This window comes from Phyllopteryx taeniolatus, chromosome 12, assembly GCF_024500385.1.
Source record: "Phyllopteryx taeniolatus isolate TA_2022b chromosome 12, UOR_Ptae_1.2, whole genome shotgun sequence".
NCBI lineage: Eukaryota > Metazoa > Chordata > Actinopteri > Syngnathiformes > Syngnathidae > Phyllopteryx > Phyllopteryx taeniolatus.
Window position 1 is genome coordinate 3154758 of NC_084513.1, and position 13065 is coordinate 3167822.

Sequence of the window (13065 nt, forward strand, 5' to 3'; positions counted from 1 at the left end):
GCCTAATTTAGTCTTCAATTAACCTAACGTGTGATTTTCGGAATGATGGAGGAAGCCAGAGTAGCCATAGAAAACCCATGTAAGCACAGTGAGTACATGCAAACGCCATACAGAAAGAGCATTGATTCTGGCGCTAGTCATTATCAAAACGTTCCAAGTTCTATGTATCTGTCCATTTTCTATGGCACCTATCCTCATTAGGGTTGCGAGACCGGTAACGGAGTTAGGGTTAGGGTTGCATGGCGGGGTACACCCTGGACTGGTCGCTACCCATTCGCAGGGCACAAAGACAAACAAGCATTCACAACTATGGATATTTTAGTCTTTAATTAACCAAACATATTTTTGGAAGGAGGTGGAGACCTGCAAACTCTACACAGGAAGAGCCAGCATTTCAACCAGAACCTCAGAACTGTTAGGCAAATGTAGTAACCACTTACCACTGTATTACCCCATTTCCAAATTCCAAAAATCCAAATTTATCACAAAGGCAGAGGGGACAAGAGGATCAAAGCTTTTCGGATTTCAGCTTTAAGATTCTCAGCTACGCTTCAGACTCTTCAGACTCTGTAAATGTGTACCGGTGTTCCCGTAGAACCGCCGTCATTCAGTAGAGTACCTGAACCGGTAGAAGGGCTGAAGGGGAAGGATGTGAGTCTCTACTGCGAGATGAATGGGACCACCCCCTTCCAGACCACCTGGTTCAAGGAGGGCAAGCCGCTGATGGAGAGCAGGAAGTACAAGATGTTGAGCGAGGGCAGCTCGGCCACGCTGCACATCATCGGGATCGAACACACCGACGCCGGCCGCTACGAGTGCAAGGCATCAAACCCCGTAGGCAGTGACACCTGCCAGGCGTCAGTTAAACTCAGAGGTCAGTGGAGTTCAAAGCGTCAAGTGCGGAACCATAGTTAGATTCCTTTCTCTCGCTGACTGGTTTGTTGGTCTTCTCCAGAGCCTCCATCCTTTGTGGAGAAACTGTCCAATGCCACAGTGGTTCTGGGACAGGAGGTGAGCCTCGTGGCCACCGTCAGAGGCTCAGAGCCTATCGCTGTGTCCTGGGTTCAGGACAAGGACCACATTCTCAGGGACGGTGACAACAGAAAAATCAGCTTTGAAAACCAGCAGGTGTCTCTCAAAGTGTTTGAGGCTGATGCAGCGGCGGCGGGCCGGTACACCTGCCAACTGCGCAATGATGCCGGAAGTACTGAGTGTTTCGCGAACTTGACTGTACTAGGTTAGTAACTGAATGGTTCTCTCTTTCTCCCACAGTGTTTCCTCCTTTCCCTCACCATTAAGCAAGCACGTTTTTAACACTCTTGTGCTCTGTGTGTGTCAATTCCAGAACCCGCCAAGATCGTGGATAAGCCCGACGCTCTGAGCGTGACGGCTGGCGACATTGCCGCTCTGGAAGTCAAAGTGTGCGGCACCCCTGACCTGGTGCCCAAGTGGTTCAAGGACGGCGTGGAGTTGGCCTCTGGCAGGAAATACAAAGTCTCCTTCTCTCGGATGATCTCCAGCCTGAATGTGTTGGTGGCGGAGAAACTGGACTCTGGAGAATACACCTTTCAGGTCATGAACGACGTCGGAAAGGACCTGAGCAAAATTAATCTCACCGTTTTAGGTTGGTGTTACTTTCTTTTATGTTTCGTGTTACTCAGAAAGTTGTGCATCAATACTGACCTGTGACGTTTTCTTTGTCAATTAAAATCATGTTTCAAAAGGAGGTGTATGTCACTCTGTGCTTTTGACGGTATTTTTGATATTTAAAGTACTGGTACTGAGGGCAGTCCAGTCTATACATGCTAGTATTTCTTTCTTTGATATGTAAAGCCTGATTTTGATGTTTAAAGATGTTTTACAAAGGGAATTTTGAACCAATATGCGCATGTGCCTTTGAAGTCCTTTTTTTTTTCTTTTTTTTTTTTAAGTTATGTTACAAAGGGAGTCGTGTTTCTATACCTGATACGTCTACCTGATTCCAGGTCTTCTTTTTGACTTTTTGTAACAAACCGAGAGAAAGTGTGAGACTTGCGGTATTCCGCCTTTACACCATCTTTCTGCATGGCAGACAAAATCATCCCGCCTTCCTTCACGAGGAAACTGAAGGACTGCAACACGGTGGTGGGCAAAGCCGGCGAGATGGAGTGTAAGGTGTCCGGCTCACCCCCTTTTACCATTTCCTGGTACCGCGACGGCGAGGAACTGCACAGTGGACCCAGCTACGACATCTCGTTCAGTGACAACAGCTGTACCCTTAGAGTACCCACCCTCAAGCTGTCCGACTCGGGACACTACAGGTGTAAGGCGGTCAATGAGGCAGGATCCAGTGAGACAAGCGCCACCTTGGACGTCAAAGGTAAGCAGAGTCTGGCAGTATTTAAAAAATAAAGAAAAAAAACAGGAATCCTTTGAAACACAGACAAAAAAACAAAACCAAAATAATACAAAGAAAAAAAGAAAAAACACATAGAATTAAGAGAAAAATGACTTGCTTATGTCAAGAAAACAACATGTAAATAAGTACTATAGTAACATGAAGCACTTGTACTTTTCCAGTGGTGCCCGTATTTCAGCACAGTCTATATTCCATTCTCTAGGCATCATTCTCTAACGTAATCTTGATCCATTCTTTCTCAGTTGGCATTTTTACAGCAATGTAGTTATTCATGATTACCGTATTTAAGACCATACATATTTTTACCCTTTGACTTAGTATACATGCTGAGTGGGATGGCTACAGTATATTAGTGCCAATCATTACAGTATTTGCTTTCTTACGCCCAACCAAATATTTTTAGATTTTATGACACTCCCCAACAATGGAATAGAGTTCCTTCAGTACATTTACTGTCATCCTTCAAGCCGGTTTTATGATGATATGAGGTGATGTATTACAAGTTTTTCTTTTTGTGCTGCTCTACATTTTCCACATTTTAATTGCAAGAACTATCTTCCTCTGGCATATATTGTACGTAGGTGACGTGAAACTCTGTTTGTCTGCAGAGCCGCCATCCTTCGCAGTTCTGCCTCAGCCGGCTGAGGCCACACCGGGGTCGGACGTCAGCTTCTCGGCCCTCGTGAAAGGCAGCCCGCCCCTCAGGCTGAAGTGGTTCAGGGGGGCCAAGGAGCTGGAGGCTGGACGGGGCTGTGACTTCTCCCTGAAGGACAACCAGGTCCTCCTGCAGCTCTATCGGGTGGATAGGAGTCACGCCGGAGAGTACACCTGCCAGGTCATCAACGATGTGGGCAAGGAAAGCTGCCCTGTCAACCTTATGCTCAAAGGTCAGGGGCTGTCTTTGATTCTTAAACTTACAAATGGAGATCTGTATGTCTCCTGTGCAACTTTAAACATTTAGGGCTCTGAATTCGTTCGTAGATTGTGCAGCGTGCGCCAGATCGCAAATTGTGCGATTCTTGATATTTGTGCCAGCCCGAGGGTCACTGCGTGTGTTTGCAGACTGGCCTCTGCCAAACTGAGCATTGTTGGGGCAGCAAGGGGGTGTCCTTTGGCTTTGGTGTCCGGAGCATATGACATTTTGGTGACTGAGGGGTGTATTTCCAGTGATAAATCTTCATTTTCGTGCAAGCGTGGCATGGGAATCTAACGTGATTTTAATGAATCTGATCGGTGTACATGAGGCAGAAAGACACGCGAGCTCCTTGGACGTATGTGGTGGATGGCAGATTTATTTCAACAGTGGGCATCCAAACCCCTTATTCTTGGTAGAAATCAATTAATTGAATGCATTATTATTTGTATCAACATTATTATATTTTTTAAATCCACTGAGATGTCTTCTGCATATATGACGTCACCATACGCGAGACTATTTGCACCGCTTTTAAAGAGTATGCAATGACCCGTTTTGATTGGAAAGGATTGAAGCTGTGTTGACACCCACGCCAGCAAAGAAGTCTCATTTTAAATCCGCTGGTTTAGTGGACTGGTCTACGGTCCACTAAAGTACCAAAAAAGGGTCTACCCCTCCTCCTCGCAGAGTGAGCAGACGATGCACGAGCTCCATGGACATGCGGGCTGGATCAGACATATTTAATTCATAAACGTGAACAGCGGACATCGTAAATACCCCGCTGCACGCGTCTGCGAGAATACGACAACCCGGCCTAACCCGCCTCCTCACAGAGATACGCCACGCGCTGCACAGGATTTACGCTAGGAAAATAACCACAATTTACCAATAGTTTTGCGTTTGTGTATCACCTGTCTTTTAGTCATGTTACATAGGAAGTTGTGCCACACCTGTGTCTTTGATGTATAAAATCGTGTTAATAAGGAAGTTCCGCGTCAATTTGCACCTGTGTCGCTTTCTTTGGTGTTTAAACTCGTGTGACAACAGAAGTGTGTCGCCTGTGTCTGTGATGTTTAAAGCTGTGTTACTAAGGAAGTTCTGGGTCTATTTGCGCCTGTCTAGTCTTCTTTGCTTAAACTCATGCGACAATGGGAGATGTGTCGCCTGTGTCTTTGATGTTTAAAGTTAAATGTTAAGTAGGGAGTTGTGCGTCGACTGTGTCACCTAATTTATTGTTTGAACTGGTGTTACGAAGGGAGTTGTGTGCCACCCGTGTCTTTGATGTTTAAATTCCCATGACTAAGTTGTGCATCTAGACGCGTCTGTCTCACTTTGTTTGATGTTTAAAGTCATGTTACGAATGGGATTGTGCGTTTAATTTAAACAAATATATAAAACCATCAACCAAAAATCTTTGATGTTTAAAGTTACGTTGTAAAGGGAGTTGTGTGTCATCTGTATCACTTTGTATGTCTTTTGAAGACATGTTACAAATGGAGTTTTGCGGCTATATGTGTGTGTTACACAGAGTTGTGTGTATCATTCTCTTTGATTTAAATTCATGCTACAAATGGAGTTTTGCATCTATATGTGCGTCTAGTTGTGTGTTGCCACGAAACGAGTGGATTGTGACTGACAACCTGTCACTTGCTTCCCTCTTCCAGAGCCAGCTTTGTTTGTGAAAAAGCTGAAGGACGTGTCGGTGGAGAAAGGCCAACCTCTGAGGCTAGAGTGTTCATACGCTGGAACGCCCAAGATCTCGGTGAGCTGGTTCAAGGAGGAGCAGCCGGTGTTTGCATCGTACAAATACAACCTGAGCACCACGGAGAGCACCTGCATCCTGGAGTGTCTGAGCACAGACGACAAGGACGCCGCCGGAAAGTACACCTGCTGCGTGGCCAACGACGCTGGCAAGGATGAATGCAAGGCTACTGTCACCATCTTGGGTAAGTACAGTATGTTCCAGGCAGTAAAACGTTTTTCCCAGGACCCCCTCATAATCCTCACACCAATTAAGTCCAAACTATCAAGTGTACAGTAATCCCTGGCACGGTCTGAAATATCCTGTATCGCATCGCCAAATGTGACTTAAAATGAGGTCTTTAGCGACCTACCTCAATTTCCATCAGTACAATATGCGATGCATGTTTTGAGGCGTTTATTTCTCTTAACTCAACGAAAAGAGCGTGGATTGAAGAAATCAGACATAAAACTGTGTCTCGCCAGCCCGACCCAGCCGTGCAACTCGCATAGAGTAGTGCTGTGTGATTATATTACGATGTGATTCATGGTATTATATTAAAATGTCTCTCGTGCCATATAACCCCATAGTGTTTGGTATTTTGACATGTGGGTGACGGCCGGGTGTTGGGTTAGCTCTGTTGCTAACTTGCTACACTAACGCCGCATCCCAGCATTCATTGCGTCTCACTCTCCAGGCATGAGTAGGTGATTTAAAATGTTAAACCAGTGGTTCTTAAACTTTTTGGAGGAACTCCGCGCATTCATGGAACCCTTCCTCATTAGAAAAATAAAATATGGTTTATTTCAACCTCTCCTTGAGCCGTCACCTTATCGTGGTGGAGGAGTTTGTGTGTCCCAATGATCCTAGCAGCTAAATTGTCTGGGGCTTCATGCCCCTGGCAGGGTCACCCATGGCAAACAGGTCCTAGATGAGGGACCAGACAAAGCACGGCTTTGGTGGGGATAGAGTCTTGATTTTCTCGCCACCTCTGTCTTTTCCCTGCAGAGCCGCCATACTTCCTTGAGCCCCTGGAGCCCATGGAGGTGACGTCTGGGGACGCTGTCTGCCTCAAGTGTCACGTGGCGGGCACCCCCGAGATCAAAGTGTCGTGGTTCAAGGGTGACGGCAAGGTGCGCTCCAGCGCCACTTGTAGGCTGGAGTACGGCAAAGGTGTGGCCTGCCTCAAACTCAGCAAGGCCACCAAGGCTGACGTGGGCGAGTACACCTGCAAGGCCGAGAACAAGATCGGAACCGCCGCCTCCACGTGTCGCCTCAACGTGCAAGGTCAATTACACCGTAACATGCCACAGTCACCACAGTGGATGAGTTGCCAAGTCAAGGTTGCACATCTGTCACGACAGTGGGCAGCTATTCAAAAAGCGCTCGTTTGAATTTGTTTTTTATGTCAAAGATGCATTTAACAGCTAGTCAAAAGTTGTTGTCTAACGCATGAAAGGATCAGTCGCCCCGACTGACGCTCTCTTCCCTTCCTCAGAGGCCAAGACTCCGCCGAGCTTTCCGAAGAAGATCATGAGCCTTCAGCAGACCTTGGGTTCCGCAGTCCGCTTTGAGTGCCGTGTGGCTGGCTCGTCTCCCCTGAACGTTTCCTGGCTGAAGGATGGCGAGCCGGTGCAGGACGGGGACGAATTCTCAGCGCTCTACCATGACAACACAGCCAAGCTGACAATTAACCGCAGCGAGATGAGGCATGCCGGGGAATACGCCTGTGTTGCCACCAACAGCGTCGGGTCCACATCGTGCAGAGCCAAGCTCACCCTGCTAGGTCGGTGGCAGGAAATAATCTACAAAGTACAAAAAATTAATTAAAGGCCCTGTGACATCCGATCAGGTGTCATTTGAATATGCCGTCCGTCCTTTCGTTGGTTATTCATAACAACCACCACTGCAAACAATCAAAAGAAACACAACTAAAATCTACAAATTCAAAAAAAAAATCCTCCCTCTCACTGCAGAGCCCCGTTACCCACCAGTCTTTGACAGGAAGTTGTTGGCAGCACATTCGGTGACGGTGGGTGACAGCATGGAGCTGGAGTGTCACCTGACTGGTTCGGCCCCGATGAAGGTGACCTGGTCCAAGGATCACAAGGATATCCGCAGCGGCGGGAACTACAAGATCCGCATGGAGGACAACACAGCCCAGCTCAGCATCATCAAGGCAGACAAAGGCGACACGGGAATATACTCCTGCCAGGTCGCTAACGATGTTGGGAAGGACTCCTGCTCCTGTGATGTCACAGTCAAAGGTTTCAGAAACTAGTCTTTGTGTCCTGTCCCACTGGTCGTTGTATACCTGCCCCCCTTGACTTTGTGGCCTCTGGTCTTTGCATCCCATTCCCTGGTGTTTGTGTCCCTGCTCCCCTCATCTTCGAGTCCCATCCCGTTGGTTTTTGGACTCCATCCTCTGTGTCTTTGTATCACAACCCCCTGGTCTTTGTGTCACACCCACTGTCGTCTTTGTGCATATCACCCCCTTTGGTTTTCTGTCCTGCTCGTTTGATCTTTGCTTCCTATCCCTCTGGTTTTTGTGTCTGATTCCCCTTGTCTTTGTCTCCTGCCCCACACAGTCTTTGTATCCCGCCCTCCTAGTTTTTGTGTCCTGATCCCTCATCTTTGTAGCCCTTGCCCCTGCCTCCTGTCCGCCTGATCTATCTGCTTTCCTGGTCATTGTGCACCGTCTTCTGGTCTTTGCGTTTTGTTTGCCTGGTCCTTGTGTTCCACATCACTCATCATTGTGTCCTGTACCCGTGGTCTTGGTTTCCGGTCTCCTAAGTCTTGGCATCCCATCCCCCTGATCTTTGCATCCTGTCCCCGTGGTCCTTGTGGCTCCCCCCCACCGCATGGTCTTTGCGTCTCATAACTCGCTGCCCCTGTCTCGTTCCTAGAGCGCAAGAACCCTCCGATATTCACCAAAAAGCCATCTGAGGAGTTGGAGGATGCCGAGGGCCGCCTGGTGAAGATGGAGGCCCGGGTGTCCGGGTCCCAGCCCATGTCCGTTCTCTGGCTGAAGGACGGCGCCGACATCTCGAGCTCTGACGATTATGACCTAAGCTTCAAGAGTAACTTGGCCGTGCTTTGTATCAAGAGCAGCCGGCGCGAGCACAGTGGACGATATAGCTGCCAAGCGACCAATGAGGCAGGAAAGGCCGAGTGTGACATCAGCCTCAAAATCTCCGGTCAGTTAACCCTTGCCACAAAATGGAGGAAGTGTTAACAGCAATTAAATAGTCACTACTGCCTGATTAGGATTCCCACATACTGTCGTTTCCAGGCAGGACACGCTTCTTTGCAACATGATTGGCTTTTGCGTCGCAGGAAGGGCAGGCTACGCAGATGTAACGAGATAACCAATCCAAACATGTATCACATTTGTATGAAATAAAAACGAAAGAGAAAAAAAGTTGGTTATGGTTAGGTTTAGGGCTCGGGTTGGGGCTTATGGTGGTTGAGGATGGGTTAAAGTTAGGATTAGGCTGTGTTAGTGGGAAACTTATTAAAGCCCCCACACTTAAGTCACATACTTCTTTTCCCGTCTGGATGCAGTAGGGCATATTGTACTGGGATAAAGCAGCCAATCATAGTGCAGCGGCGCATGTCCTGGAGCCAACAATATTGGAGCAGGGCGTGTCCCGCCTGAAAACCATGTGGGAATCCTAATAACACGTCACAGATATGTTTTTTAACATGTTCACTAGCATGGCTAATGTTTTGTGTTTAATAGCAAGTTCACTAGCATGGCTAACGTCTTACCTTTGTGAGCATTCTCCACCAATATACTCTTGCTAATAAAATTTATTTATTACCATGTTGACTAGTATGGCTAACTTTTTATCTTTGTTAGCATGTTAACTCATTCAATGGCAGCCGTTCCCTGAGCAGGGAACCTCCAGACTGCCTGGCATTTTTCAAGCCCCACAGAATATTTATTGTGTATTGTGAGTATGTAAACACCAAAACCACCAAAAGAAAGATCAGACTCTTCTTTCATCAGAATTTTTTTTTGTCTCTAGCATATACTGTTCTTTAGTGATCAGCAGTCAAATATAGGCTCGTTTCAGCCAAATCTGTTTCTGAAGAAAAAAACTGAGAAAACAACTTTTTTAAAAATATACATATTTTTGTGTGTGAAAGCAGACAGATAAAGCAGAACAATGACTTTGACACCAATATTTTTTTCTTTAGTGAAAATCTCAAACATCTGAACATAAAACAACACTGAGAAAGTAGTTTTGACAGAATTTTTTTTTATTTACAAGTATAACTATGTACAGAATTTATATTACACAAAAATGCATGGACAAATGGGGCTCCCACACCTGCACTTTCTTCCTCCTCATCCTCCTCCTCTACCGTTTGTTCATTAGTCCAGGTTTTCATTACCTTGCACATAAAATCTTGCAAGGTTTTACCCACATCTGGATTTTATTCTTTGGTGACGGTGAATGGGATCTTGTGTGATTGCCATTGTCCTTGAAACCAGTCCCTACTTCAGCTAAAAGCACAACCTGTTCAGTTTAGAAAAATAACTATTACTATAAAAATACATTGTTGAAATTGCTGTAGTGGGATGTGGAGAAAAAAAAAAAAATTCAATTACCTTTTTTGTTTGCAATGCGTACTGGAATGGGAGTCGAACGTCTGCTGGATGCATAACATGTAAGGTTACAAGGTGCGCTCCAGTGCCACTTGAATGCTGGAGTACGGAAAAGGTGTGGCTTGCCTCAAACTCAGCAAGGCCATCAAGGCTGACGTGGGCAAGCACACCTGCAAGGCCTAGAACAAGATTGGAACCGCCGCCTCCACGTGTCGCTTTAACGTGCAAGGTCAATTACACCGTAACATGCCACAGTCACCGTAGTGGATGAGTTGCCAAGTCAAGGTTGCACATCAGTCACGACAGTGGGCAGCTATTCAAAAAGCGCTTCTGTTTTTATTTGTTTTATATGTAAAAAATGCATTGAACAGCTAGTCAAAAGTTGTTGTCTAACGCATGAAAGGATCAGTCGCCCCGACTGACGCTCTCTTCCCTTCCTCAGAGGCCAAGACTCCGCCGAGCTTTCTGAAGAAGATCATGAGTCTTCAGCAGACGTTGGGCTCCGCGGTCTGCTTTGAGTGCCGTGTGGCTGGCTCGTCTCCCCTGGACGTTTCCTGGTTGAAGGATGGCGAGCCGGTGCAGGATGGGGACGAATTCTCAGCGGTCTACCGTGACAACACAGCCATGCTGACAATTAACCGCAGCGAGATGATGCACGCCGGGGAATACGCCTGTGTTGCCACCAACAGCGTCGGGTCCGCATCGTGCAGAGCCAAGCTCACCCTGCTAGGTCGGTGGCAGGAAATAATCTACAAAGTACAAAAAAATTAATTAAAGGCCCTGTGACATCCGATCAGGTGTCATTTGAATATGCCGTCCCTCCTTTCGCTGGTTATTCATAACAACCACCACTGCAAACAATCAAAAGAAACACAACTAAAATCTACAAATTAAAAAAAATAAAAATCCTCCCTCTCACCGCAGAGCCCCGTTACCCACCAGTCTTTGACAGGAAGTTGTTGGCAGCACATTCGGTAACGGTGGGTGACAGCATGGAGCTGGAGTGTCACCTGACTGGTTCGGCCCCGATGAAGGTGACCTGGTCCAAGGACCACAAGGATATCCGGAGCGGCGGGAACTACAAGATCCGCATGGAGGACAACACAGCCCAGCTCAGCATTGTCAAGGCAGACAAAGGCGACACGGGAATATACTCCTGCCAGGTCGCTAACGATGTTGGGAAGGACTCCTGCTCCTGTGATGTCACAGTCAAAGGTTTCAGAAACTAGTCCCTGGTGTTTGAGTCCCTGCTCCCCTCATCTTTGAGTCCCATCCCCTTGTTTTTTGGATTCCATCCTCTGTGTCTTTGTATTGCAACCCCCTGGTCTTCGTGTCACACCCACTGTCATCTTTGTGCATATCACTCCCTTTGGCTTTCTGTCCTGCTCCTTTGTTCTTTTCTTCCTATCCTTCTGGTTTTTGTATCTGATTCCCCTTGTCTTTGTCTCCTGCCCCACACAGTCTTTGTATCCCGCCCTCCTAATTTTTGTGTCCTGATCCCTCATCTTTGTAGCCCTTGCCCCTGCATCCTGTCCGCCTGATCTATCTGCTTTCCTGGTCATTGTGCACCGTCTTCTGGTCTTTGCGTTTTGTTTGCCTGGTCCTTGTGTTCCACACCGCTCATCATTGTGTCCTGTCCCCGTGGTCTTGGTTTCCGGTCTCCTAAATCTTGTCATCCCATCCCTGATCTTTGCATCCTGTCCCCCTGGTCCTTGTGCCTCACAGTCGTCCCCCCCCCCCCCCCCCCCCCCCCCGATGGTCTTTGCGTCTCATGACTCGTTGCCCATGTCTCGTTCCTAGAGCGCAAGAACCCTCCGGTATTCACCAAAAAGCCATCTGAGCAGTTGGAGGACGCCGAGGGCCGCCTGGTGAAGATGGAGGCCCGGGTGTCCGGGTCCCAGCCCATGTCCATTCTCTGGCTGAAGGACGGCGCCGACATCTCGAGCTCTGACGATTATGACCTAAGTTTCAAAAGTAACTTGGCCGTACTTTGTATCAAGAGCAGCCGGCGCGAGCACAGTGGACGATATAGCTGCCAAGCGACCAATGAGGCTGGAAAGACCGAGTGTGACATCATCCTCAAAATCTCCGGTCAGTTAACCCTTACCACAAAATGGAGGAAGTGTTAACAGTCACTACTACCTGATTAGGATTCCCACATACTATAGTTTCCAGGCAGGACATGCTTCTTTCCAACATGATTGGCTTATGCGTCGCAGAAAGGGCAGGCTACGCAGCTGTAACGAGATGACCAATCCAAAAATGTATCACATTTGTGCGAAATAAAAACGAAAGAGAAAAAATGTTTGTTATAGTTAGGTTTAGGGCTAGGGTTGGGGTTTACGGTGGTTGAGGATGGGTTAAGGTTAGAATTAGGCTGTGTTAGTGGGAAACGTATTAAAGCCCCCACACTTAAGTCACATACTTCTTTTCCCGTCTGGAGGCAGTAGGGCATATTGTACTGGGATAAAGCAGCCAATCATAGTGCAGCGGCGCATGTCCTGGAGCCAATAATATTGCAGCAGGGTGTGTCCCGCCTGAAAACCATGTGGGAATCCTAATAACACGTCACAGATATGTTTTTTAACATTTTCACTAGCATGGCTAATGTTTTGTGTTTAATCGCAAGTTCACTAGCATGGCTAACATCTTACCTTTGTGAGCATTCTCCACCAATATACTCTAGCTAATAAAATGTATTTATTAACGTGTTGACTAGTAAGGCTAACTTTTTATCTTTGTTAGCATGTTAACTCATTCACTGCCAACCGTTCCCTGAGCAGGGAACCTCCAGAGTGCCAGTCTTTACTCATTTTTGAAGCCCCACAGAATATTGTGTATTATGAGTATGTAAACACCAAAACCACCAAAAGGAAGATCAGACTTTCTTCTTTCAGCATAAATTTTTTTTTGTCTCTAGCATATACTATTCCTTAGTAATCAGCAGTAAATATATAGGCTAGTTTCAGCCAAATCTGTTTCTGAAGGAAAAAACCTGAGGAAACAGATAAAGCAGAACAATTACTTTGACACCAATACTATTTTTCTTGAGTGAAAATCTCAAACATCTGAACATAAAAAAACACTGAGAAAGTACTTTTGACAGAAAAATAATTGATTTACAAGTAAAACTATGTACAGAATTTACATGCATGGACAAATGGGGCTCCCACACCTGCACTTTCTTCCTCCTCATCCTCTTCCTCTACCGTTTGTTCAATAGTCCAGGTTTTTATTACCTGCCGCATAAAACCTTGCAAGGTTTTACCCGCATCTGGATTTGATTCTTTGATGGCGGTGAATGGGATCTTGTATGGTTGTGCCAGTCCCTACTTCTGCTCGAAGCACAACCTGTGCAGTTTAGAAATATAACTATTACTATTAAAATACATTCT

The 13065-nt window shown here is 46.6% G+C and overlaps 1 protein-coding gene and 1 long non-coding RNA gene across 10 annotated transcripts in view; one reads left to right on the forward strand and one right to left on the reverse strand.

The window, feature by feature from the left end:
- Positions 1 to 13065, forward strand: part of ttn.2 (titin, tandem duplicate 2) — a 258645-nt gene that overhangs the window by 77378 nt on the left and 168202 nt on the right. For all 9 annotated transcript variants that reach the window (XM_061791839.1, XM_061791840.1, XM_061791846.1 and 6 more), the window contains exons 64-76: positions 596 to 874; positions 956 to 1237; positions 1346 to 1624; positions 2072 to 2359; positions 3007 to 3285; positions 4979 to 5260; positions 6064 to 6342; positions 6554 to 6841; positions 7032 to 7322; positions 7962 to 8252; positions 10113 to 10400; positions 10595 to 10885; positions 11471 to 11761. In XM_061791839.1, the coding sequence (XP_061647823.1) occupies positions 596 to 874; positions 956 to 1237; positions 1346 to 1624; positions 2072 to 2359; positions 3007 to 3285; positions 4979 to 5260; positions 6064 to 6342; positions 6554 to 6841; positions 7032 to 7322; positions 7962 to 8252; positions 10113 to 10400; positions 10595 to 10885; positions 11471 to 11761 (3708 nt within the window). The remainder of the gene's footprint in view (positions 1 to 595; positions 875 to 955; positions 1238 to 1345; positions 1625 to 2071; positions 2360 to 3006; positions 3286 to 4978; positions 5261 to 6063; positions 6343 to 6553; positions 6842 to 7031; positions 7323 to 7961; positions 8253 to 10112; positions 10401 to 10594; positions 10886 to 11470; positions 11762 to 13065) is intronic.
- LOC133486532 (uncharacterized) overlaps positions 11736 to 13065 on the reverse strand; it is a 34779-nt gene continuing 33449 nt past the window's right edge. The window contains exon 3 of the long non-coding RNA XR_009791055.1: positions 11736 to 13021. This is a non-coding gene — a long non-coding RNA (uncharacterized LOC133486532). The remainder of the gene's footprint in view (positions 13022 to 13065) is intronic.